Source organism: Quercus robur, chromosome 12 (assembly GCF_932294415.1).
Source record: "Quercus robur chromosome 12, dhQueRobu3.1, whole genome shotgun sequence".
In the NCBI taxonomy this organism is placed as follows: domain Eukaryota; kingdom Viridiplantae; phylum Streptophyta; class Magnoliopsida; order Fagales; family Fagaceae; genus Quercus; species Quercus robur.
In genome coordinates, this window is record NC_065545.1 from 9,143,985 (window position 1) to 9,169,788 (window position 25,804).

The 25,804-nt window shown below is 33.7% G+C and overlaps 2 protein-coding genes and 1 non-coding gene across 5 annotated transcripts; all 3 read right to left on the minus strand.

Annotated features, from left to right (window-relative positions):
- Nucleotides 1-6,100: 6,100 nt before the first annotated feature.
- Nucleotides 6,101-11,974, minus strand: LOC126709002 (probable sugar phosphate/phosphate translocator At3g17430). 3 transcript variants are annotated; one of them, XM_050409067.1, is made up of 10 exons: nucleotides 11,713-11,974; nucleotides 10,838-11,090; nucleotides 10,634-10,741; nucleotides 9,754-9,785; nucleotides 9,613-9,663; nucleotides 8,904-8,965; nucleotides 8,546-8,807; nucleotides 7,475-7,740; nucleotides 7,296-7,384; nucleotides 6,101-6,425 (listed from the first exon to the last, which is right to left on the minus strand). In XM_050409067.1, exons 2-10 carry the CDS (start codon nucleotides 10,919-10,921, stop codon nucleotides 6,345-6,347), a joined length of 1,035 nt encoding a protein of 344 aa, XP_050265024.1. In that variant the 5' UTR covers nucleotides 10,922-11,090; nucleotides 11,713-11,974; the 3' UTR covers nucleotides 6,101-6,344. The 3 variants fall into 3 exon arrangements, with proteins under 3 accessions (XP_050265024.1, XP_050265023.1, XP_050265022.1); XM_050409066.1 differs by having other exon boundaries at nucleotides 11,709-11,974; XM_050409065.1 differs by having other exon boundaries at nucleotides 11,612-11,974.
- LOC126710667 (small nucleolar RNA snoR2/U65) lies at nucleotides 6,891-7,008 on the minus strand. Its single transcript, XR_007649723.1, has one exon. It is a non-coding gene; the product is annotated as a small nucleolar RNA snoR2/U65 (small nucleolar RNA).
- Nucleotides 11,975-20,239: 8,265 nt separating the features above from the next.
- On the minus strand, nucleotides 20,240-25,215 carry LOC126708000 (pto-interacting protein 1-like). The gene is made up of 8 exons (XM_050407793.1): nucleotides 25,027-25,215; nucleotides 23,401-23,510; nucleotides 22,850-23,100; nucleotides 22,635-22,761; nucleotides 22,119-22,392; nucleotides 21,591-21,723; nucleotides 21,382-21,468; nucleotides 20,240-20,843 (listed from the first exon to the last, which is right to left on the minus strand). Exons 2-8 carry the CDS (start codon nucleotides 23,483-23,485, stop codon nucleotides 20,715-20,717), a joined length of 1,086 nt encoding a protein of 361 aa, XP_050263750.1. The 5' UTR covers nucleotides 23,486-23,510; nucleotides 25,027-25,215; the 3' UTR covers nucleotides 20,240-20,714.
- Nucleotides 25,216-25,804: the final 589 nt, after the last annotated feature.

A 25,804-nucleotide genomic window follows, 5' to 3' on the forward strand; every position in this document is an offset into this window, starting at 1 on the left:
ATCATTGTGATTTCCGCGCACGGCGTACTCAACTCAACACTACCGTATTTATTACCACAATACACTGTTTTGAACACTAGTGGAAAATAGAAATACACACGGAACAAAGCTTTAACCTAATATTAAATAACGGGTTCGAATTTGGTAAAAAACTGGAAAGCGTAAAACTCATATTTTACACTATTTAATAATAAAGGATTGTTATACCAATATTTTACTTAAAATTTAATTCATCTTACCATGCCAAATAATATCTCAATAAATTTCTAATTTGGTTGAATTTATATATGTGTATTAATTTTTTTTTTTTTAATACAGCATAGAATTTCTCCTCTAACCTAATCTAAGTATATATATGAGTGAAACTCCCTTTTGGAGACTTGAACTCTAGCCTTTACCCCCCACACCCCACAAACATTTATATTTGTGGAGTGACCACCGCACCAAGGGTGCGCAGTGGTTGAGTATTAGAATTAATTGGGTGTGGTTATGTTTATTCTTAAATATATGATAAGATGATATGACATATTGGGATTAAATAAATAAAACATCAGTTTTACACCATGTCCTTACAAAATTTAATTTCATATATTTCCAATTAGGGTTTAACTTATCTCCAATACTTTTTTAAGTGGACATGTCTTTTTGTTTTAAGGTAGTGTTTGATACAAGGGGATCCATATTACTCCTAACATCCAGATTTATAGGAATGCGATTCCTTGTAGATGTGGCAAAACGGGTGAGTCGGGTCAGGTTTGGGTCAGGTTGACCCATATTTTTCAAACAAGTTTTTTTTTAAAAAAAAAATTAGATGCAATCTATCAATTGTTTATGAGTTCCTTAACTGTGATTAGATTCTCACTGGTAATACTGTTACCACTTACCAATTACCACTAAACACTTAAAACCCAAATTTGGTACAACTCTTATTCCAGCTTTCTAGAAGCTAATCTTGGTATAATTTTCGATCTGTTTAAAGTAGAAAGAAAAAATGAAGGAAGCAACTAGCAAGTAAAGAATGACAAACTATAATGGAGTACATAACATATTAAGTAAAGAAGAATAAGTAAATATTTTATAAGAATATTTTACTCAACGTTGGCAGACGTGGCAAAACAGGCGGGGCGGGTCGGGTTCAGGTCAGGTCAATCGGGTTGCAAGTCAAAATGGGTCATTTTTAAACGGGTTAATCAAGTCAGGTCAGAAAATTCTAACCCATTTTGCCATGTCTAATTCCTTGCAATCTGATGCCTCAGAATGTAGCTATTCTTATGTTTTATTTCATTAGAAATCTTTTAAAATTTCTAGGAATGTGAGATGATAATATTTGGTTTATTCCTAGGAATCTTAAATGAATTATTTATTTTTCTCATTCTATTCTTAGATTTGAATGTAAACTATCAAGTCCTTTAAAAAAAAAAAAAAAAACTTCCTCTAAATAAATAATGAAAAACAAAATATAAACTATTAATTATGGCAAATTCATTAAAACTATAGTCTAACATTTTAAAATGACAAGTACAATACAAAAAATAACTATTTAAATTCTCAAATGCTTTATTCTTAATAATAATTTTTAAAAGAGTTTAATCCATAACAAAACAACATAACAACGTTTAGGTCTATAAGACAAGAGAAAAGATATTGATAATTTGTTTTATATTTTATCTTAATTACTTAAATGATAAGAAAAAATAGTTAAAATTGTCAATTTATAAAAAAATATAATTTCCTTTAAACTTGGAAATCTGGATACCCACTTGTTTTAAAGGGAATCTACATTCCTACTAAGAGAGGTTTAAAGGAGAAATCCAGATTCCTCTGACATCTGATTTCCTAACGTAATTTGCAACCAAACATGGAAATCTTTAAACATTCCTGGGAATCCTAAAACATTACCCTGTACCAAACGCTATATAAATATACAATGGCAAGTAGTAATGAATTTTAATTTTCACATTTTATTTAGTTAGTGGATGATATGACAGTCTTTCATTAAAATAAAATGATATTCTTTTTAAAAAAATATTAGAGGTAAGTCAAACTCTTCTAATTATAGTGCTTATTTTTTATAAATTAATATTTCCATATATAAACACAAAAAAGAGACCTATTAATAACAATTATATATGGTACGGTATATTTTGTCATTAAAAAAAAATATAATGTGCCTTATATACAATAGAATATAAATTGCTTTTCTTTATAAACAAAGCATAATGAGTTTCGTTATCAAAAAAAAAAAAAAGCATAATGAGTTTGAGTGATTGCATATTTTGAAAATTGAAAATTCTAACTTGGGGTGCGGTCAAAGAGAGAGACCTTGTTGAACGGCCGGACCTTGGAAAAGACCATGAATCGGTTAACTGCCTTAGTCAATTATTTATTATTATAGGAGCTAGAATAATAATTAATTATTATTGTTATATTCATTACGTGTATTTATATTTATGGTGGTTGTGATTATTTATATATATATATATATTAATGTAAACTCAATATATAAAAGGAGGAAAACGAATAGACTTTGATTGAAGGAAAGAATAAAACCTCACTGCTTATTTCAATATTTTTTATATATAAAATTTAATAATTACAACAATGGTAAAGAAAGAATTAAAATCTTGATTCTATGTATAAATAAATAAATAAATAAGAGAACAAAAATAAAATTGGCATCATTCTTGGGATGATGGCCACTCTATGTGGGAGTGTAAGAGGGACAAAGATTAAACTTGAGTTTAAGTCTTTAAAAGAAAGTTTTACACACATTACATTTAGATTAAATTAGTAGTATATTGCAAGATTATTGAAGGGAAAATATTTATCGTCATTTTAGTTCAACATGAAAAGTATAGACTTCAGACTTTGGGAGGAAAAATTAGATGCCGGGTGAAAATTAACCACTAATAAAAGAGGTAGCTGAGGGGCAATGAAAAAGACAAATTGTCTATCACTTTTGTCAAAAAAAAAAAAAAAAAAAGAAGACAAATTGCAATTAATGGTCTTTGTAATGTTATGCATTAGTCTATTACAGTGGACGAGGATATTTCGGTAATTTCACGTCCCGCCCCCACTAGATCTGCCGCCCATCACTACCACCTTACATTATATTTTACTACTAATTTATAAATTTTGGAACTTAGCACTATCTTTTCTTTTTTCCTTTTTTGAGATAACTTTTTTTTCTTTTAACCACTTTAAACTTTAAAGACCATTCACGTTCAGTTTACAAACTTTAGTCAAATTTTAAATTAACTTTTTTTTGTTTGGTTAAAAGGATGTAATTCATATACTAGAAAACAGAGAACAAGGAGCAGTTACGCTCATACAAAGTTCCCACTACATCTAGACTAGTCAACATGGCAACATCTGTTGGAGGGGATTGATAAATTACAAAATCCTGAGGGCTAACGACGCCTCTTCTAGCAAGGGCATCGGCACACTTATTTGCTTCTCTAAAGCAATGTTGGATCCGAACTCTTGGGAGTCTTCACAAGCCTTCTTTGCAATCCGCAATAATGACATCATTGTCATTCATGTTTCTCTCATCTTTCAAAAGCAAATCAATTACAATTTTTGCGTCAAGCTCAATAACAACATTTGTTAGATTTAACTCAATGCACAAGTTGATACCATCACGATGGCCTATAACTCAACAGCCACACTGGTTGTATGACCGATTGTTCTGGCATACCCGCACACCCAATTCCGATTTGAGTCACGGATAAGTCCACCGCCACCAGCCCGACTTGGGTTGCCCAATGAAGATCCATCTAAATTCAACTTGTACCAATTCTCTGGGGGAGGGTGCCACCAAACCTGGACAGAAAAAACAGGGCGTTTTACCTTGCCATTAACACCAAGGAATGCAAACTCAGTAGCTCTAGCAATCGTATCTGACTTGAGGGGTCCTTGGGCAGAGGTGTCCCTAAATACCACCTTATTGCACCAAAGCCATAAACTCCAAACTCCAAACGGAAAGACAATACCCCAATTCAAACCGAGAAAGATTTTTGCTGTGAAGCACAGTTTAAATTAACTACAACTTTATTATGTTAGTTATCTTCTTTTCAAATACAGCATGCATCTATCTTTTCAATTTTTTTTTTATACATCAATTACAAAAATTACAATATTTATCATAAATTTTTTAGAGTTTAGAAAGAGGACTTTGAAAAAGATTGAATAAAAAGAAGAGAATAAAATTTTACAAACGGCACAATGTTGAACTAGCATTTTACAGAATTTTGAAGTGTTCGAGAGCAGAATGTTGAACTTTTTTTTAATGATTTTTGGCTCCCGTGCTCTTCAATTTTGTTAAAGCTTGCCACCTTCTTTTAATTGAAAAATTATTTTATGAGACATCTCGCTATTACAATGTGTGAGTCCTATATATGTGGATCTCACATGTTAATTATAATAAAGAAAATTTATGAGACTGTCTCATAAAATATATTCTCCTTCTAATTATAATTTGATTGAGTTATTTGAATAATTTCATGAGTTCTAAATTCTATCCATCAATTTTGAAAATTAGTGGATTAAATACAATTTGAATAATATCAAAGTGGTGATAATTTGTTTAAATGTTAAGGATAAGGTAAAGTCTAATTTACTCATTTTAAAATAGATAGATAGAATTTTAGCAACTCCATAGTAGAGTTATCCAAATAAGAGTTATCCTAAAAACTTTGGAGGAATTTTTTATTTTTAGACTCTATAATGAATTTATTAGGAGTTATTATTATTATTATTTTGAGAAGATGCTCTATTAGGAATTATTAGGAGTTATCCTAATAATGAAATTATTAGGAGTTATTGGACATTCTTATTACTATTCAATTATAGGAGTAATTTGTAAAGCAGTATCCCATGTGCAATACTCTTTGTGTGTAGTTTGAACCCCACTTACTGCTCTACTATTTACTTATCTCAAAAAGAGTAAATCTAGTGCCACAAAATTTTCAGCCAACTTTACTACATGGTAAGTTGTAAGTGGTAGAAATAAAATAGTAACAACTCGTGAGTGGTAAAATCATGCACCCACTATTTTATTTCCACTACTTACAACTTGCTATGTAGTAAAGTTTGTGGCACTAGACTTTCTCTCTAAAAAATAAAATACCTACTGCTCAACTATTTACTTATCTTAAAAATAAAATATTATAATCAGTAAAGTAATAAGAAGAGTATTGCTTTTTTTGAGTTTAGCTTACCTCTAGTATTTTTTTAACTAAAATCCCCTTTTATTTTAATGAGAAATTAACACTTACCATAATAAAAGTACAGGAGGTAAGCCAAACTCACTTTTTTTAATGCCCACAAACCTTCTTTTTTTTTGGGACGCAAATGCCCACTAACTAAAGTAGTCTCAAATTTATTTAATTTGGTTTGCAAAGCAAGTAGTCCCATTCGACAAATGCAGAAGAAAAGATAAAATAAAGTAGATCAAATGAACTTCTTTTTCTTTTCTTTTTTTCTTTGAGAGAGTTTAGGAGTCATGCTTTTGGTACCATGAACTCCTTTGGATAGAAACTGCTCTATTTTCCGTGCTCCATAAAGTAATATCCTTGCATCATCCATTATATTAGGCAGATGGCCCATTTTAAATCAGAGTCCACCAGCTCTTGCCTACTGTAACATTTGTCGTGATATATTTTTCAACTACCACTTCTTTTTTAATAAAATTCCAAAAGATATAATCCCAATAATATGAAAGATTTTGAAGAATAATCTATCATCTGCCCGACAAAGTTTTCCTTCAAACCGGTTTGAAAAAATCTCCATCCAACCCTTTAAGTGGTGAAGAATAAAATTATTTACATATACTATTTAAACAAATCACATGACTCATTAAATTAAATAAGTCATAATGACTAAAAAGTATGATTTTATCAATTGCCACATAGTGATTTAGAGGTAAACTTTTTCCTCATAGTTTTAACAACATTCGAAGTTACAAGCCTAAGGACAATATGGCCCTGAGTATTGTTCAACATTTATTGTACTCTCAGTGTATTCTATAATTTTCTGCTAAGGAATGGCACTTTCAATGAAAATTTTGGATGAAACTAAACCTGACTGCTTGCTCAAAGTCTTAACGGTGAATCAATTTATAGTCATATTCATATATATAAAGATGCCCCGTGGAAAGAAATATATATATTTCCACAATAAGAAAAGAAGGATTTATACCTTGACTGGCTACTTTTGCAATTCATTCTCAGATTCTAAGCTGTATTACTACAAAGCTGGCTTCTCACAAGATGAGAGATGAGACATACTCGAGGAAGAAATTAAACCAGCTACTTCATCCACATTTGAATCAGGAACAAAATTATTCATACATTCCTTCCACCACTAATGTTGTGTACATTGTCATTGGGGTCATACAGATCAGATGCCTTCAACGTCTTCAACTCCTGCAATGTTTGAAAATAAAAAGAAGAGACAAGATGATTACTTGAAAAATATGGGAAACCATTCCAGAACTACTTTGGCAAAACATAATTACTTCTACCTTAGTTTAAGGGGGTTTGTGTGTTGGGGGGGGGGGGGGGGGGGGGGGGGGGAGAAGTGCTTTCCCTGTAACTAAAAATGAATATAACTATGGTCCCACAACTTAATCTGCCTCTTTTGAAGAAACTAGAGGTAAAGCAGTTCAATCAGATAGTGACAGTTCCAAAGTGATTGCAGAATTGGAGGTAGGAAGATTAAGATTATGTATTTGCTCCCCAATTAAACAATATCTATAAGATGTGAGGTTCCCCGTGAGGCCAGACATCTGATTTTGATGATGCCTATCCATGCCATGGCTAATGCACAATTTCCTCAAATGTTGGGGATTTCTTTTTTTTTTAATAAGTAAATATAAACATAACAGATAAGAATATAATCGCGGAAAACAGTTCCGTGGACCAATGTTGTATAAGATCCACAGGTTCCTATCAAAGATGCGAAACACATTAATTGCTCTTGGTCAATTGGTCCAATCATAGCATCACCGGTCAAAGCTGTTGGGGAAAAAATTTTCACATATTTAAGATTAAGTGTCTGTTTGGCATTGGATTCAACGCCAGTTGTTTTGCTTTTAGTTTTTATGAACAACTTTTTAAAATCTCTTTTTTTTCTTACTTTTTTTCAATTTTTCAAAATACAAGTATACTTTAGCACACTTTCAACAAAAAGCTAAATAAGTTGTTCCAGTAAGTCATACACTAAAAAGAGCATATATACCAATCAACCTACAAGGCTACAATACAATAAGACTAGCAGAAAAGATTAACCATTACCACTCTTTCTGGGAGATTTTCGATAAGAAGTTGAGATGCACGAGCATCCCTGACCTTCAAGTAGTTATACATGACAACACCACAGAGAGCTGCAGAAAGAGAGAATTAGTTCTATAGTAAACATAAATATCAACCAGAAAAAAGTTTAAGTCAAAACCAATGACATGCCAAAAACGTACCTATTGCATAACCAATTATGTTGAGCCCAGTGATCACAGACTCAGGAAATAGAACAGTTGAAAGGGCAATGAGAATCCAGTCTTTCAAAACTCCAGCAACACGGATAGTTACAGCTCCAGTTCTACCAATTACTAAGAAAATTGAGAAGTTCAAAGCTAGAGCACAAAGTGCATTTGAGAAGAATATCCAGAAATTGAACTGAATCTGGGAAACTTCCATTACAGGCTTCTCTAGAAAATACCAAGGAATAAACAAGAAGACAAAGCTGCACATGACAATGGATGGGAATGAGCAATTCAGCAGAACAGCATAAAACTATAATTTCAACCAGAGACTGCATATCAAATGATTTATCTGGAATCAAATACAGAGTCATTTTTATTTTGCTTTTCCCACACTCCCCAAAATGTTCTTTCCAGAATGTTGCTGCTGAAATGGGCTTTCCTCAAGAGTCACATTAAAATTTAGCAGCCAAGGAACAATGCATGAGAAGAGCACAATTTAAGGCAATGTTTGAAGGAAATAGCTGAATCCCATCATTCTCAATATCATAGTGAAGTCATAGATGATATGAAGAAGTGATAAAAACCATGCAAGATAAAATACCATCAATAAATGATCAAAAAGATCAGAGGCACCAGATAATATTTCAGGGACACAGTGGCTACATCTCCACATGTGGCTGTGTCCAGTTCACTCCTGAACTAAACACAAGCCAGATCCACAATTCAGTATAACAATTGATTAAAGATCTAGAAATATACTGAAGCAAATGAGTGATTTAAGCTAAAGGAAGAAAAAAGGGCCAAAGGAAGGCCAAGAATGACATGAAACTAGTGAGGAGGGGCATTATTGTCAAAGATGTAATAAAGACCAAAGAGGATTCATGAATCCTCAATTAGTTTTTTTTTTTCCTTTGGGTGGGAGGTGGGGGGGATTTAAGGCATAACAAGATCAAGTTATTTAAAGATCTGAACTATCACAAAAGAACCATTCATGCTTGAATCAACAATTCAAACCCACAAATGGGACTATCATTGAAAGGTTCCAAATATGTGAGAATGATATACCTGCATGGAGCTATGTAATATAAGCTGGTGATAGGATTTAAAGTTAAGCCCTTCTTCTGAAGAAGAACTTGCGTTAAGACCAGCCTGAGAGCTTCACCAAACATTCCCATGACCTGATAACCCGTACCCAGAACATTAAAGTGAATTTCCCCATATGAGGAAATGACAACTCCAACACTGACGAGCACCATGTTCAAGAACACATCACACCTTAATTTGTCAGTGCCACAAACAACCGCTGTGAGGAATGTCGCCACTGGCACTGTAAAATCCAGATTTTAAGATGTATTCACTACTTTGCCATTTAGTAGTTTCCCAAGGCATAACAATGATATACAAATACAGAGTCTTAACATACTCAGGGATTTAAGCATCTGGATGAAGGCCACAGAAATGTACAGATAAGCAGTATTGCCAAACCTGCCCACAAAGAAAATGCATTAGAGATTTTTTAATATACAATTTAACATGTAAGAACCAACATGAAATCCATGCCATTGAGGATATGGAAATAACAAGTAACAGATTGAGCGCATTATTAATTTTGATAAATCTACATTATGATGCAAAAGCAAGTATTCAAGTCATGAACATATTATCTCATAAAAAATTACCAATGATCTAAATCAATTGTCTAACATACATTTTGAAGCATTTGATAATTAAATTTTTAGCCCAAGAAACTCTACATGAAATTTAGATTTCGATAATAGCAAAGAAAGAAAATACACTACCCATAACCAATCAATTGTCTCAACCAATCCTTTCTGCATAATGATGGAAATGCTCACAAGGCACAAAAAACAACTCTCCTTGCAATCCAGGAGAATTAGGTAGCGTTGTTCATGGTTGAGACAATCTTAGGCAATTATTAATTTCAAAGTTACACATAGAACCACATTAAGGAAGTAACTAGCTAAATTTAAATTGTTGCTCCTTGTCTAAACATTGGAAAAATAAATGAAGAAAAGCCTCAAGATAGCATCCTGGAATTGTCCCCAGCTGAAGATGGAACACAGTAACTGGATTCAAACTAGAAGTCTAATTCTACAATATACATTACTTACCATAAACTAGACGCAAAGAAGGCGCTTATAGGAATGACACATGTAGCATATCTGCAAAGCCAGGAATATTCCTTAAGGAAGAAAGTATTAATGACACAAAAAAATTAAAATAAAAAATCAAAGTGCATGTCACAAGCTTACATTTGGAATGTCATTTTAATAGGAGAAACAACCTGCACCAATAAAAAATATCAACTGTTTGGCCAACAAAGAATAGCGTTAAGGGAAAACAATGCAGGAAAGAAAAGGTAGACCTAGGCACAGAGAACAAATTAAACAGATGAGAAGAAAGTGGAAAAAGAAAAGGGGTGAGACCTAAACAAAGAACAACATTTCAGAAAGTTAAACAGTATATTTCAATCTTCATTTGTCCCCATAGTAGCTCTTTAATATTTACATCTTTTATGTGGGACCGCATCATACCTGTCTTCCTTTTTCATGTCCTACAGAAAATCATTTCTTCTATTGTATATAAGCAAACTCAACCTAGGATCCCAAATCTCAAACTAATTTAAAACTGAACATAAAGTACTCAAACCAACTCCACTCAACTAAGCATAATCCCATCAAATTGGGTTGGGAACATGTTTTGAGACTTAGTTTACCACATTGTTGATCCATTGAGGTCATATGATAGCTTGTTCAAAGACAAAAACTTGCACAAGTATTTTACATTTTTATGCTAAATCTTCCAATGTGAAAATTAAGACCCTAGAAGTTCCAAATGCCGGAAATCATAAGATGAACAACGATCACCAATGCAGTTAAATGGGAACAAAAGCATGACAGCACATATCACAAAATTGTTGCCACCCACATTAACGCTATAGTTGTGTTGCCAAATCCTATGTCTACTACTCAGGGATAGTCTATCAAATAAATCTTCACCACAATTTTTTTTCTTCAAAGTTCCTTATAATTACCAAAAAAGAATGGCTGATAGCATCAAACCTAGTTAAGAGAAGCAGATAGACTATTCAAAGTGAAGGCATCTCCAGTTCAAACAGAATCCTATGCGTACCTTGAAAACACGGATGAGAAAGAATGCAACCACACCAGAAAATCCCATATGAATCATAGTGAGGGTTATAGGATATGGAAAATTGAAGTACTTTGTCGAGAGAACCCACTGCAAATGAACAAAAAGCAAAGTAATATTCATTATTCAATATTTAAAACAAAAACAAGACAGAACAAAAAGAGCTGAAAAAACAGAATGCCTTACTTTGTTGTACAAAATAACCCCAGATGAAAGCAATATGTAGACTAGAAGGTAAATATAGGTCAAGAGATGCTCCCTGTTGAGCATTGTGTCCGGACTACGATTCCTACAAAAACCCTTCAATAAAAATAACTCCTTGCTTGCCAAATGCCAAGCCTCAAACACTACAAGCTTTTCAAACGAAAAATTGGGGCACGCCAAGAATATTTCCCCATAAAGATGGTGCAACTAACACTGTTTAACTGGAGATTTCCCCCTGTTCAACAACCATTATCAACATACCAACTATTAATACAATAAATTTCACCAAAAATCCCACATTTGTATCACTAAAACTTGCAAAAGAGTAACACACATTATTATTATTATATCATAGAGTCCAGAATGAATCCAAATCCTATAAAACACTACCTTAAGTTTCTACTAAAAAGCAAGCAATTGTTTAACATTTTCAATTAAATCAATCAATCAAGCAACACAACACAACAAACAAGTAATCTTTCCCTTATTTTGGAGCAAACACATAAGTAATCACCCATTGCTGTTTCAATTAGAACAAAAAAAAATTTAAAAAAAAAAAAAAAAAAACAAAACAAAAACAAATTAAAGTAACAACATTATGTATCTCCAGCATGGAAAAACAAACTCAAATTTGGATCATATATAATCACACCAAAGCAACTCATATTAAAAACTATTAAGTAATAATTAATCAGCAATTAAATAGCTAATTATTGGCCCAAAAAAATTACTAAACATGACATTATCTATCTTTACCATAATTTTTCACAGCTACATTACAAACAATTACTTCTTCTTTGTTGAGAAAAGTGGAAACAAATATACAAAATGTGAATGGAAAAAGTGTACTCACACACACACACACACACACAGAGTCAAAGCTGCGAATCTGATTCAAAAGAGAGAGAGGGAATGGCGGAGTTCGCAGAGAGAATGTGAAAACGACGTCGTGTTTAGGTTTTTAGGGTGAGAATTATAGAATCGGGGTTTGGGGTTTGAGAGAGTGAGTGAGAGAGAGAGAGAGATCCGAAGATAGAAAGGCAAAGGCGTGTATGAGTAATATAACCCATATTATACTATATATTAGCGTGTTTTTGTTTTTGTTTTTGGCTCTCTTCTGCTTCGTCTTTGTAGGTATAACAGCCACCATTCATTACAGACCCATCGATGACAACGATGTCGTTTTTTGCATTCATTTAGGCTCTAACACACAATTTATTTAAGCCACAAAATATAAAGCTTTTTAAAAATAAAAAATAATAATAAAAAATAAAACAAAATTATAATACTGAGAGTCTGTTTGGAATCCATTTATTTTGTTAAAACTGAAAACTTTTTACTGAAAATATTGTAGATAAAGGTAAGAGTTAGTTGAAATAGTATAGTGAGAACTATGAATAGTAGCAAAAATAAACTAAATAGTAAAATAAGCTTACTTTTTAATTTTGAGGCAAACCCTCACTAATAGATTGTTTTTTTTACGGGGAGAGGATAAAATACAAAAACCACGTTCAAGTGTTGTATAGAACTAAATATCATATTAACAGGTGTCCTTAGGTCAATTATTAATAAATCATTTTAGGAAAATCTTGACATCACTTTTATGAAAAATATAAAAAGTCATTAAAAAATTAATTATTTCTTTCCCATAAGAAGTTTTTAAAAATAATTCATAAACTAATGCCCTAAGGGCATTCGTTAACTTTTCCCTTAAAAGATCTAATTTTTCTAAGTACAAAATCTAATTTTTCTTAAGTACAAGGGAACCTTTAATACTACTGTTTAAAAGTTCAGCTTATCTTAGGATACGTTTTTTTCGATAGAGAATAGAATTGGGAAATTATTTTACACTATCATGCGTGTTTGGGGCATATGCAAATAAGGTCAAACTAAATTTCATTTTCCCTTGACTGTAAAATACTCCCAGCTAACCCGTAAAATCTTTTACACAATTATTTTACCTTCACTCTATTTTCGAACTACACACCCGAAGAAAGAGAGTGAGAGAGAGCTCAAGCACAGCCTCAGACACTCCACTTAAAGACAACCCAAGCACATCCTCACCAGTCAAATCCCCGTCCTTGTCCTCTCCACATGACGGTGAGTGCTCTGTTCCTCTTCCTTCCTTTCTTTTCTTGCTCAAACCCATCCTCGTTGTCGTCCCCTCTGTCTTGCTCAGTACCCAACTCCGACCAAGCAAGACCAGATTGAGCAATGCCTAAACCAAATCTACCCAATGCAGCTACTCACACCGATTTAAGCATCCCACCACACTCATCCCTGAAATTTCCGAAAACCCATTCCTCAAACCCACCACACCCCATCTGTCCCACTCCGACGAACCCATCCCTGAAATTTCCCACTCAAAGCCCAACTCCGATGAACCCACCACTCCTCATCCTTATACCAAATCCGAGAGAGAGAGAGAGAGAGAGAGAGAGAGATATTTACTTATATATTTATTTGTATAAATAAATGTGCATAATTTAGCATTGTTCTTGTGAATCTGGAAACTTGTGAAATTTTTTGGTAGTGCAAAATTTAGCATTGTTCTTGTGAATGTGGATGGTTTAACAAAACACATTGCATGGCTGTATATACTGATTGTGTTAGAGATTAGGTTGTTGTGTTGGTTGACAGGGTGTGCTTGCTATTTTGTCATTATGTCATTGTATACATTGTGTAATGTCTAAATAGCATGCTTGTCTATGTACATCTTATAGCAATGTTTGCTATTTTTTAGAAGAAAAAAAAAAACCAAAGCAGCAATTCTTGCCTCAGTTGCATCTGTCCTTCTTATGGGGGTTGCATTGTTAAGGAAATTGCAGCGTAATCGACTACGTAGGGCACCTTATGTTAATCATGTACTTGAAAGAGAGCATTAGATAAATAGTATTTTGCATGGAAGTGAGAGATATTGTGTAAGTCAAATTAGGATGAAACCTATAGCTTTCCACCAGTTATGTGACATCCTCACTTAGGGGGAGCACATACGGCCGATTGTGAATGTGTTCATTAGGGAGCAAGTGCTAATTTTCTTACACATAATTGGTCATAATGTGAGGTTTCGTGTAATTGGTAGTCAGTTCCATAGAACGACTGAGACTGTTCATAGATATTTTAGGGTCGTCCTTAAGGGAATTCTGAAATTATATAGAGCTCTAATAAGACTACCTAACGAAGATAAACCCCGAGAGATAAGGGATAGCAGAAGGTTCTACCCATATTTGAAGGTAAATATTGGAGCTTTTTATGTATTTTTGTAATTGTGAAGATTTTCTGTATTTTTTAAACCATTACATCTGTCAAAAATTAGGATTATGTTAGAGCAATAGATGGCACTCATGTTCGTGCATTTGTTCCGCCTGAAATACAAGGAAGGTTTCGTGGTCACAAAGATGGAACCACTCAAAATGTGTTAGCTGCCATTAGTTTTGACTTGAAGTTCACTTATGTATTGGCTAGATGGGAAGGCAGTGCACATTATTCGCATGTGTTAAATGATGCATTCCCTAGGTTAGGGGGATTTTCAATTCCTGAAAGTATTATAGGATTACTTCACCTTTTGGGTTTTTTTTAAATAAATTTTGTTCATTTTACTAAAGAATAATAGTGATTTCGGTTTATTTTGCAATATATGTAGGTAAATATTATCTTGTTGATGCTAGGTATGGTAATAAAAATGGAATTTTGTCACCTTATCAGAGTGTTCGATATCACTTGAAAGAGTTTAGTGATTGTCCTCTTGAGAATGAATGTGAATTGTTCAACCTCCGTCACTCATCCTTGAGAACTACCATTGAGCAAGGGTTTGGAGTATTGAAGAAACGTTTTCGAGTCTTAGATGCAAAACCATTTTGGTCTTTTAAAACCCAAGTGGAAGTAGTGTTAGCATGTTGTGTGATTCATAATAACATTGTGGGGGTTGGTCCTACTGACCATGTTATGAAAGCTGCAATGAAACAAGTAGAGTCTAGCGGTGGAGAACCAAAAACACGTTCACGTTGAGACTCCACTGAAGAAAGTAGAGTGTGAAATGTTAAGAAAAATGAGATGTGCCAAGCCATGTGGTCTGACTATACCAGGAGTAGAGAGTAGTACTTTAATAAATATGTATGATTCAGAGTTCTATAGTTGTAATATGTAATGTTTTTTTTATTATTGATGACACTGATATGAATTATAACTATTTATTGTGTAGACATGTGGTGGTGTAAGGAAAATTGTTATTTTCAGTATTACATTGTTATTTTCAATAGTTGTTTTATTTGTTGTGCACATCTGTAGGTTCATTGATGTTAATGCGTGTTTGTTTTGTTATTCATATGCATAGTAATTATTAAATGTTACTCTCACTGTACCATTTTTATATGTAGCAATGTCGAAAGAGAAGGAGAAGGTGGGCTCTAAGCAGTTCAAGTGGTTACCTCCAATGCGCACAACCATGCTTACCCTACTTGCCAAAGAGGCTATATAGGGCAACAAGCCCTCGAACACTTTTAAGGCAGGCTCTTTTGCCATTGTAGCCTAGACCATATATGCTAAGTTTGGGGTAGAATGCTACCCTTCATTTATGGAGAATCAGTTGCGTATGTTAAGGACTATGTGGAGTACCATCCAGACTCTTTGAAAGAAGAGTGGATTTGGATGGGACAACAACCTCAAGATGATCACATGCGATGCCAAGACCTATGAGGAGGAAGTTATGGTATGACTTCCAACAATATTTTGTTAATATAGTCATGTTTTGATGCTCTTGCAACGTGTACTGATTTATGTTAGTAAATATTGAGGTTATGGAGCAATATGGCATCTTATGAGTCAATTCTGATTATTGAAGTGAATATTGAATTATATTATACATATTTGCTACTCTCTCTCACAGGCGCATCGTAAGCATGCCGAGTTTTTGAACAAGAGAATAGAGATGTACGATGAGTTGGCCATTGTAGTGGGTAAGGATATGGCCACAAGCAGCTTTCCTAAGTCATATGCTGATCTTGACACACAGCAAGAGAATGGTGATGACATTGAGATTGTGGCCGACAATGGTGAGGAGGGTGTGGTAGATAAGGGGGAGAAGAGGAAGAATGTGGTCGAATCATCCACCATGGGGTCCACAATTTCAAAGTCCCGCAAAAGAGGCCATGCACCTCCCAGTGATGATAGTGTTCTGACTAATCTGTCTGATCAGCTTAAGGAAATTGTTGTGGCCTTGTAAGAAATCAACTGGGGGCCTGTTGATTACACCAGTCTTTACTCTGAGGTGATGGCTATGGCGTCAGATGGGTATAGTGAAGATATGCTTGCTGCCTTTGACCATCTGTGTAAAAATAAGAAGGCAATTAGGGGATTTATGGCCAAGAATGCTAAGTTGAGGAAGCTTTGGATGGATAGTTATTTTTTTACTCAACTCTGACTTGTCTGTTTGGTGTTGACTGTGATGGTAGTTAAGGGATTTGGTAATATGTTGTAGTACTAGTATTCACCTCTAATTGTATTATGTACGTGATAGTATTGTATTCTCTGTAAGGCGGTTATGTATGTACTTCTAACCTTGGACATACGATGATGGTACGTATATTTTGTGAATTGTTATGCTTTAAGGGATAACAGTTACGTACCTTGACTATAAGATGTAGTCTTTTGTATGCTTGGGATGATACAATTGCCCAAGTTATGTATGTTTAGTGTAAAAATGTAAGGCACATGTGTACTATTCAGATAGCACATGTGTACTATTCAGATACCACGTGTAAGTATCATTTTTGTAGACCATGGAGGTGTAATGCCAATGGTGAAAGTACATTGTGTGCATTTTGATATTATGAAACTATTCGGATGCTCTTTGTTGATGTTGAAGTGGATGAGTACTTTATTTTTGTGTTGTTACAGGGATGCAGGTGTTTCTTTGCTTTTCATTTCATATTTTCCGTGAAATTTTTGAACAAACCAAACATGGAAAAATGAATATAGTAAAACTATTTTCGTAGTAGCCAAACACTAGAAATCGTTTTCTACCTTGTCATCCATGGTGCAACCAAACAGACTAAAAGCATTTTCCTTACTGGAAATTATTTTCCCTTGAAATTATTTTACACTCGAAAATTCATTTACATGGAGCCAAACGCACCCTTAACAACATAAGGGAGTGTCTTAATAGTCAATGACAGATAAATACTTAAATAGTACTATGTTCCAAATTGTTGGTCATGTATTCTATTTTGGGATATCTCAAAATATTGTCATATTTCTAAAATTAGAAGTCACTAGTTTACAAATTTTTCTATTATGCCCTACTTTATTTTGGGAGCATTTAAAAAGGGAAAAAAAATTCCCAATATATGCATTATAGTAGCTAGGAGTATTTTTATTTTTAGATATCATTTAAACAATAAGTTTGAATTTGAAAGCAAAGCCAATAGTGTTTGTATTGAATTAGGAGTATGTTTTTTAGGTTTGATTTTATTTTATTTGTTGAAAAAAAAAACCCAAACACTAATGTGGCGTTTGGTACGGGGTAATATTTTAAGATTTCTAATAATGTTTAAAGATTCCCATGTTTTGTTGCAAATCATGTTAGGGAATCAGATACCAGAGGAATGTGGATTCCCCAACCCCTCTCAGTAGGAATGTGGATTCCCTTTAAAACATGTGGGTATCCAGATTCCCAAGCTTAAAGGAAATTGTATTTTTTTATAAATTGACAATTTTAACCATTTTTTCCTTATCATTTAAGCAATTAAGATAAAATATAAAATAAATCATCAATATCTTTTCTCTTGTCTTATAGACCTAAACGTTGTTAGGTTGTTTTGTTATGGATTAAGCTCTTTTAATGCAATCTAAATATTTTGTTTTTCATTATTTATTTAGAGGAAATTTGTTTGAAGGACTTGGTAGTTCACATTCAAATATAAGGATAAAATGAGAAAAATAAATAATTCATTTAAGATTCCTAAGAATAAACCAAACATTATCATCTCATATTCCTAAGAATCTTAAGAGATTCCTAATGAAACCAAACATAGAAATAACTACATTCCTAGGCATCTAGATTGCAAGGAATCACATTCTTAGGAATCTGGATGCCAAGACTAATGTGGATTCCCCTATACCAAACGCCACATAATAGTAAAACATTCGTTTAATTGTTGTAGGAGTCTATGAGCCCTTCTAATCACGTCACTTAGTTTGTTAAAAAAAAAAAAAATGATCCAAAAGAGGTTTATTCCAACCGATAATTTCTTATTTCAAATTTCTAATAACTACTTTTTTTTTAATTTAAAAAATTAAAATTTTTTATAACTTTGTTTAAGGGTAATTTCGGAAAAATAATAAATGACGTACTCTTAAAAAGTTAGATTTTTTAAATATGATGAATAATTTGAGACGAATGGAGTAATTAGAGATTGAGATTGATAATCTAGATTGGTTTTTGGTTTTTGGTTTTTGCATTCAAGTAGTAATTATTTTTTAAAAAAAATTGTGCATAAAAAGTTTGCATTAGAATTTTGTAATGAAAAAAAAAAAAAAAAGTCTCTATGTTAAATGGGTTTCCCTTAATTGGATGAAAACATGTTGTGGGGTCCAATAATTTGTGGCCTTGGCCCACTTTTACATTTGGGCCCAAGGCCCGAGCCGAGGAAGGTTATAGCCGAGGATAGGTAATAAAAGTCCAAATAGTCTTGAGACTCAACCGAGGATGATTCTGTCCTTGGCATATCCGAGGTCTCACTGGAAGGAAGGGCAAAAACGGTATAGGAACAGCTTGGAAAAAATCTAAAATATCTAGGTCAATAGAGAAGGGTACGCTGGAAAGTATAACGACCAGGGAAAGCTGCCCTTACTGCCATTCAATACTCTGCACCTGACAGAGCCATACTCTCCAGCTTTTACAACCACCCTCAATCACTCTAGATATGAGCTGATGGGACAAGTATCAGTCTTGGAAAAGTCGATCCTACACGTGGACGAAGGATAAGGAACACAGGCTAGTATAAAAGGAGAAGTAAGCGATACAGAGCGGTGGCTGAGAAAAAACGCCAAAAACCAGAGCCTCCCAGCCTGCCTCCTGGAGAAAAACTCCTAGAGCGAACATGATTTAACTATGTATGAACACCACGGGAAATCCACCGTCTGGTGTCCAAGGCCTAACCTTTCAAACCCACGCTCTATAAATGATATTGTCTGGGTCTTTTTACGTGCGAACCCAATATTGTTATGGGTTATCACAAATCGTGTCCTTACACATGTACTAGTATATTTTTAAATTTTTTTAAAGAAAAGTATTAAATTTTTTTTTTTTGGGGTTTTTCTCTTTTAAGAAACTAAAAAAAAAAAAAAAAAAAATACTAAAATTATATATATTTTTTGGCACTTAATATCCATTAATAGAAATAGACGAAATGATTAAATTGACAACAAATAAAAAAAATAAAGACTGAAAAAAGAAATATATATATATATATATATAATTAAAAAAAAAAGTACAAAGAGATCATCTGTTGGATGTAGACTACTTCTCCTAAAGGCCATTAGATCCTTATTTTATTATTTTTTTAAATTTTTAATTAAATAAAAGTTGAGGGGATTCGACTCCTGAATGCTGGATCTAACATGTGAGGGAAAAAAAAATGTCAGTAGGGTCACATAGCCGCTCCTTAAGTATCTTATTGTTAACATACATAAATCACCCATTCTGTAAACATCTTTTTCTACTTCCTGGAATTTAAGAATATGAATAGGTCATAGGTGAATAATTCTTCTACTTTGTACTACTTAAGCAAAATTTTCTTCTTTACTTATGTTACAATTTCATTTCTTGTATCAATTTTTATATAGGTTAAAATGCCTTTTGAGAATGCTAAACTGATTATAAACGGCTAATGATCTTATTTTTATTGGTTAATTTCATTTAAGAAATATGCATAAAAGTAATTGCAAGAAATGAGTTTTTTTTTTTTTTTTTTTTTAAATAAAAATGAAAAGAAAAATTATACATAAGTTGACAGTAAAATAAATAAACTGACGTTTTAAACTAAAACAAAGAAACCCTTAACAGGCAGTTGACAGCCCTGATACAATTATTCATCTCCCGGCCTATCTTGTTCAGCAATACATAAGATACTCAGCTCCGGGAGCATAAGAAAGCTATCAAAGAGCAGCTTTCATTTGGAATACTAGTTTGAGGGCATCAAAGTAGGCTTCTTGATCTTCTGTAAGTTGTTATGTGACAGCCATGTGCATTTTACTTCTTATAACAATCACATCTTGACTTATAATTTCAGTGTTTGTTTTCTTTGACATTCTTCATTGAATCACCATGTTGTAGTTTAAGAGTAAGTTCATCAATTTACCTTTGATGGATGACAAAATGAGACGAAAAAAAAGAATATTTATAACATTTCATTTCTGAAGTATATGCCAATTAATGGAGATGCACAATGTCTCACCCAAGCCGACTTGAGGTACAATACTACAATGTTTTGCTAGAGTGCATCTAGGTTTTTTCCTTTTCCTCTTGCTTTGTTCTAGAGCGAAAACTACTTGGGTACACTTTTAGGGACCCCACTATTATGGGGAAGGGGGGGATCACAAACAGGGGTAAGCTACACATCAGTTTAAAGATGGCAACCATTTTTGGGGGAAGGGAAAAAAAAAATTAGGATAATTCCAGACGAGAAAAAAGCAGCCCCACAAACTATGAACAAATAAACAGTGTGTAAATAACGGAAGCACATGGAACCTTGATCAAACAGTTTACCACCACTCTCTGAAACAATCCTTTTGTTATATATATGCATGCTCACATGCGTGCACACAGGCGCACACTCACAGGCAGAGAGAGACAGAAGCACTAGTTATGTGCTTCACCGGCAGGTCCAGGCCGGGCATGTAACAGCGGCTGTAGGGCTTTAACTACAATGCTCATGTTTGGGCGGAAGTCAGCTTCATATTGCACACACAAGGCAGCAACAGCAGCCATCTGTAATTCAGACAGACGAAGGGTTAACAAAATTAGATGTTTTGCAGCCATGAAAGGGCTTGATGCAACAGATCTTTTAAGGCCTAATTAGCCTTAGTTCTAATAAAGGTAGGCCAAGTGTGCATTGAAGGTTTATAACAATGCTTTCCATTTCTAGGCAGTACCTAAATCTAAGCCATTGTATTCTTTTGGGTTTTTCTTTTTTCCCTTTTTTGCTTTTTTTTTTTTTAATTGAGCATTGTCTGTCTGTAAAGTATAAATTATTTTTGGGCAAAGACTCTGTAATTGTCCTTGACACATATTCCGACAACCACCTATCTCTCTTCATCAAAGGAATGGAAAGGATAAAAATATTACACTCATATGAGTCATATCTAACCACCTGCAAAATTTATGTTCTGAGGCTGCATGTTTGACATGTTTTGTGCATTGTTAATCAGGAATACTACCAAATCAGAAATGTGGTACAAATCGATTATTAACAAAAACAAAAAACAAAGGAGGAATGCAACAATAAAAAATAAGCCGAAGTAAATACCTTTGCAACGGCCTTAGGTGGGTATTCTGAATTTAGTCTTGTATCAACACACTGCCTAACCTTGTCTTCACTAAGTTTTGGGGTAGCCTAACACATTTCAAAACCTTACTGTAATCAGCTTGGGCGCATGGAACATATTTTTATGTTGAAAATTATTAAAAACAAAGTGGATGTGCTAGATATAAGAAAAGAGTAGGACAATTTAGTACCCATGTAACTAAACTCTGCTGTCCACGTGGTAATGTATGATCAACAGGTTTTCGCCCTGTCAGAAGTTCAAGCAGGACAACACCAAAGCTGTACACATCACTCTTGGCATTCAACTGTCCAGTCATTGCATATCTGCCAAACATAAGTACAGAATGAAAAAAAGTGTATGGTGCTCAAGGAATGCAGTCTCACATCAAGTTATAAATATAGAATCATTTGCAGCCCAAGCTGATGCTCAGTTTAATAAGGATGTAAAAGACTTGCAACCCTTTTGAAGTTGGGTTAGCCGTGGAGAAAATGCCAAGTTTTCATTTGTCATCACAAAATAACTAAGCAACCAAAAGGAGCACTATTTGAGTTACAAAAGGAGATGCCTATCATGGTTGTTCAACGAAATCTTTGTTAGACAATTTCATACGTAGTTAAGTGCATTAATTTCCTTCATGATTATATATCACAGTTCATACAACAAATGATGGGCTATTCAATAAAACATATATGATTGCAAATGTCCACAAATTGCTTACTCAGGTGCATGATAACCAAAGGTTCCAAGAACACGAGTGGAATGAAGACGCGCAGCCATATCAGGAGCTTGATTTGATAAATCAAAGTCTGCAATCTTAGCAACATCATCATCAAAGATTAGTACATTGCTGGACTTGATGTCACGATGGATGATGTGAGGACTAGCCATTTCATGCAAGTACTCAAGCCCTTTTGCAGCCCCTACAGCAATTTTTACTCGTTGTGCCCATGAAAGAACAGGACCAGGTTGTGCTCCTTTAACTCCCTTCCTCCCTGCATAAATAAATGATAAATAGAACACTAACACTACTCAGAAACTGTGATATGGCAGAAAAATGAATCTAAACTATAAATTGAAAAGTTGCATATGAAACTTTCTTACTTCAGCATATAAATGAACCAAGAAAATGCAGCAAAAACATTAAAAAAATTTATTATGCCTTCAACCTTTACAGTTGCAATTTGATCTTTGATCTTCTATACCATGTAGACTAGCAAATAAAATACCTACATACCGTGTAGAATATCATGAAGGGATCCATTAGACGCAAACTCATAGGCCAGAATACGGGAATTTCCATCAATACAGTAACCAAGTAATTGAACAAAATTGTCATGCTTCAGCCTTGATACCATAGAAACCTGTAAAGTCAACCATTAATAAAAATATAAAGCTTAACTTATCCCATTGACATAGCAAAGATAGCAAAGTTACAGTTGTCCTCTAAACCTGGGCTAAAAATTCATCGTCAGGTTGTTTGCTGGCATCTAACTTCTTGATGGCTGCAGCCTGCCCACTTTTAAGAATCCCATAATATACCCTTCCATATGATCCCTCTCCAATCAAAGCATTTGTCCCAAAGTTTTCTGTAACTTCCTTTAGTTCGTCCACTAGTATAGCAGGAACTTCAATGGGCTGAACTTTCACAGCTTGTGCACCCTTAGGTGCGGTTTCTGATGCATGATAACCTCCATCATTTCCTGCAGGCCAATCCAGATTACACTAACGAAATCAGTAACTGAATGAACACATAAAAAGAATATAAAAATAAAATATCAAAAGAAAAAGAAACAATTAAAAGTTAGTATATGAGAACCATGTGTGTATGTCTGTGAAGTGTAAATGGCATTAAGCACCATAAACCATACAGCTTAAATTCAAGTCTCCAAGGTACATTTTTTAAACTCCTTTGATTCAAGTGTTTCTTAGTGATTAAGTACATAGTTGCTTGAATTAATTCATTCTTGATGCAACAACTCTAGCTAGGATGACAAAATTACCTGCTGAACTTTTCACCGCATATTGACCCCCAGTGTCAGCAGCTTTGTGAAAATCATCATCGTCACAACAACCGAAGCAGCTCATGATTCTTTGCCTAAAGAATACTCCTCTCTGATAAAAAAATATCAGACTAAATGAACAAAGCAGCAACTCCAACTTTTATGCATGAAATTTACAGGAGTTGAAAATATAGAACAGACTAACTGAAGTGCTTTATGAGAAGTTGATCAACGTTCAAAAGAACCATTTCAAAAATAAATGTTTAATAGTGCAGTTTAAAGGATCAATATACCATCAATCTATTCAAAGAAAATGCAATGAGTTGTTGTCATGGTTCAATAAATGTGAATGTATTACCATAGACACACAAGCAACATGCAACTATATTCCATAATCAGAATCATGATACATTTTCCTTCTTCCACTAAAAGGATTGGCTTGAAGTAAAATAATGGGGAAAGAGCAATCTAAATTTTCCTCATTTTGCTTCCTTCATTTTTGAGGTCAGTCCTCAGTTCAAGTCATAGATTCTCCGTATCCCTACTACATATGGCTTTCTGTATGAGACAGATTATCATGCACAAGAAGAAGACCAAGAATAATGTGGCCTATGGCAATGACAATACATGAACAATATGAACCTATATGAAGCTAAATGAAAAGTCCAGAAATATCAGTAGCCAACCTAAGTCTCTAAATTCTAGCTATTGAATTAAGCCTTCTAGTTACACCCATGTTACAATCTAACTGGCTACAACCTTGGCATTCCTACTCAAATCATGCTACTCCAAACCCAATAATGACAAAACTAATTTCATAAATACCTTATTGTCTATCATATAACAAACAATCCCATTAACTCTTATCTAAGTGCACGCAAATAACTACTCAAAATTTCAACACAACATTTCCAACCCTAGATATAATTGCAATTTGCAATACCACCTTAGTAGCCAAATTGACACATAAACCGCTAGAGATATCAAGTAGTAACAAGTAGGTATCAGAGCAATGTTTCAACAATTATAACATGAAACTCCGCAAGAAATAACGCTTTACGCAAACTCATAAACGAACCCTAAAACAAACTTCCCTGCAACCAAAGCCCAAATATTGCACGCATTCAATTCTCCGCACGGCAATTCTGAGTAACACAAACTTTGCACAAATGAGATTTGATTCAAGTTCTCATTCCTATTAGTTCATCACAGTAAGATACCTCAAAATTCCACAAATTCAGTCTCAATTTTTTTGCATATCATTGTTCAAGTTCAAACAACCTCACTTTGCATCATATATTCTAACATGAACACAGATTCAGCGGATCAAAACCAATCACAACCAAAAATAAAAAGTAAAAAAAAAAATTATATATATATATATATACAGCGAAAATAGTTATACTAAAAAGAACATAGATCAATCAGCGAAAATAGTTATACTAAAAAGAACATAGATCAATCACAGGTTTAGATAACAGAACTAAACACTTCATTTCTTACTCAGAAACTTCATCATCTACGAATTCAAAGCCAAATTTGATTCACAAAGCGAGAACTGGTACGAGTTTTACGAAAGCCAACAGTAACTGAAAAATTCGAAGAGCTACAGAGACCGATCCGTACCTGGAAATCGGAGAAACGATAGTACAGAAACACGAAGAGCTCACTGTTGCTGGAATCAGTGTTGCGATTCGCAGCGAGCTTCGAGATCTGAGCTCCGAATCCGAAAAAGGTGTGCGCACGATAAGCAGAGACAGAGTGCGCAGGTTAAAAGCGCTTTCAGACCTTGAAGTTTCGAAAATTGAATTCAATTTTTTTTTATATATACAAATTATTACAGGATTTTCTTCACAGCAATTTATATATACTATTTTTATTTAATTAATTTTTTAAATTTGGTAGTGAGGTAAAGTGGGCTAAGGTTGAGCTAGCCAGACTTGACTACTCTACAAAAGTTGAACAATTTTTGTTACGTGTCGGAAGCTGATTGGTTTGAAATTTGAGTGTTTCTTTTTGCTGAATTAGTCTTTTTACAATGACTGAGAAACACCCTAATTATGTTTAAATAATACTACTAGTAATAATTAGTCTTTTTTTTTTTTTTGTAATGACTAAAAAAAAGACTAATTGCTTGACTTTTGCTAGTGGATTACCACTGTTCACATGTGATTAGACAATCGTTAATAACTTTTACAGATTTTGCCGTATCAAAAATAGTAGTCATTTTGGAGCAATTGTCAATAAATAATTTTAAGAAAGTTTTGAGGTTGTTTTTTTATAGAAAATTGTTAAAAATTAATTATTATTTTTTTCATAAAATATTTCTAAAAATATATCATAAATTAATGTTTTTAGAATACTCACTAACTTTTTCCAAAAATGGTATGGAATAGATTGTGAT

Excerpts from the sequence above, each read along its gene's own strand:
- LOC126708000 (XM_050407793.1), bottom strand. The coding sequence starts at position 23,485 with ATGAGCTGCTTCGGTTGTTGTGACGATGATGATTTTCACAAAGCTGCT. Across the intron at positions 23,101-23,400 it reads TGCGGTGAAAAGTTCAGCAG|GAAATGATGGAGGTTATCAT; the intron begins GTAATTTTGTCA and ends ATTGGCCTGCAG. Across the intron at positions 21,724-22,118 it reads TTTGGTTATCATGCACCTGA|ATATGCAATGACTGGACAGT; the intron begins GTAAGCAATTTG and ends TATGTTTGGCAG.
- LOC126709002 (XM_050409067.1), bottom strand. The coding sequence starts at position 10,921 with ATGCTCAACAGGGAGCATCTCTTGACCTATATTTACCTTCTAGTCTAC. Across the intron at positions 9,786-10,633 it reads TTCTCATCCGTGTTTTCAAG|GTTGTTTCTCCTATTAAAAT; the intron begins GTACGCATAGGA and ends TTATTGGTGCAG. Across the intron at positions 8,966-9,612 it reads TTCTTTGCGTCTAGTTTATG|GTTTGGCAATACTGCTTATC; the intron begins GTAAGTAATGTA and ends CTTTGTGGGCAG.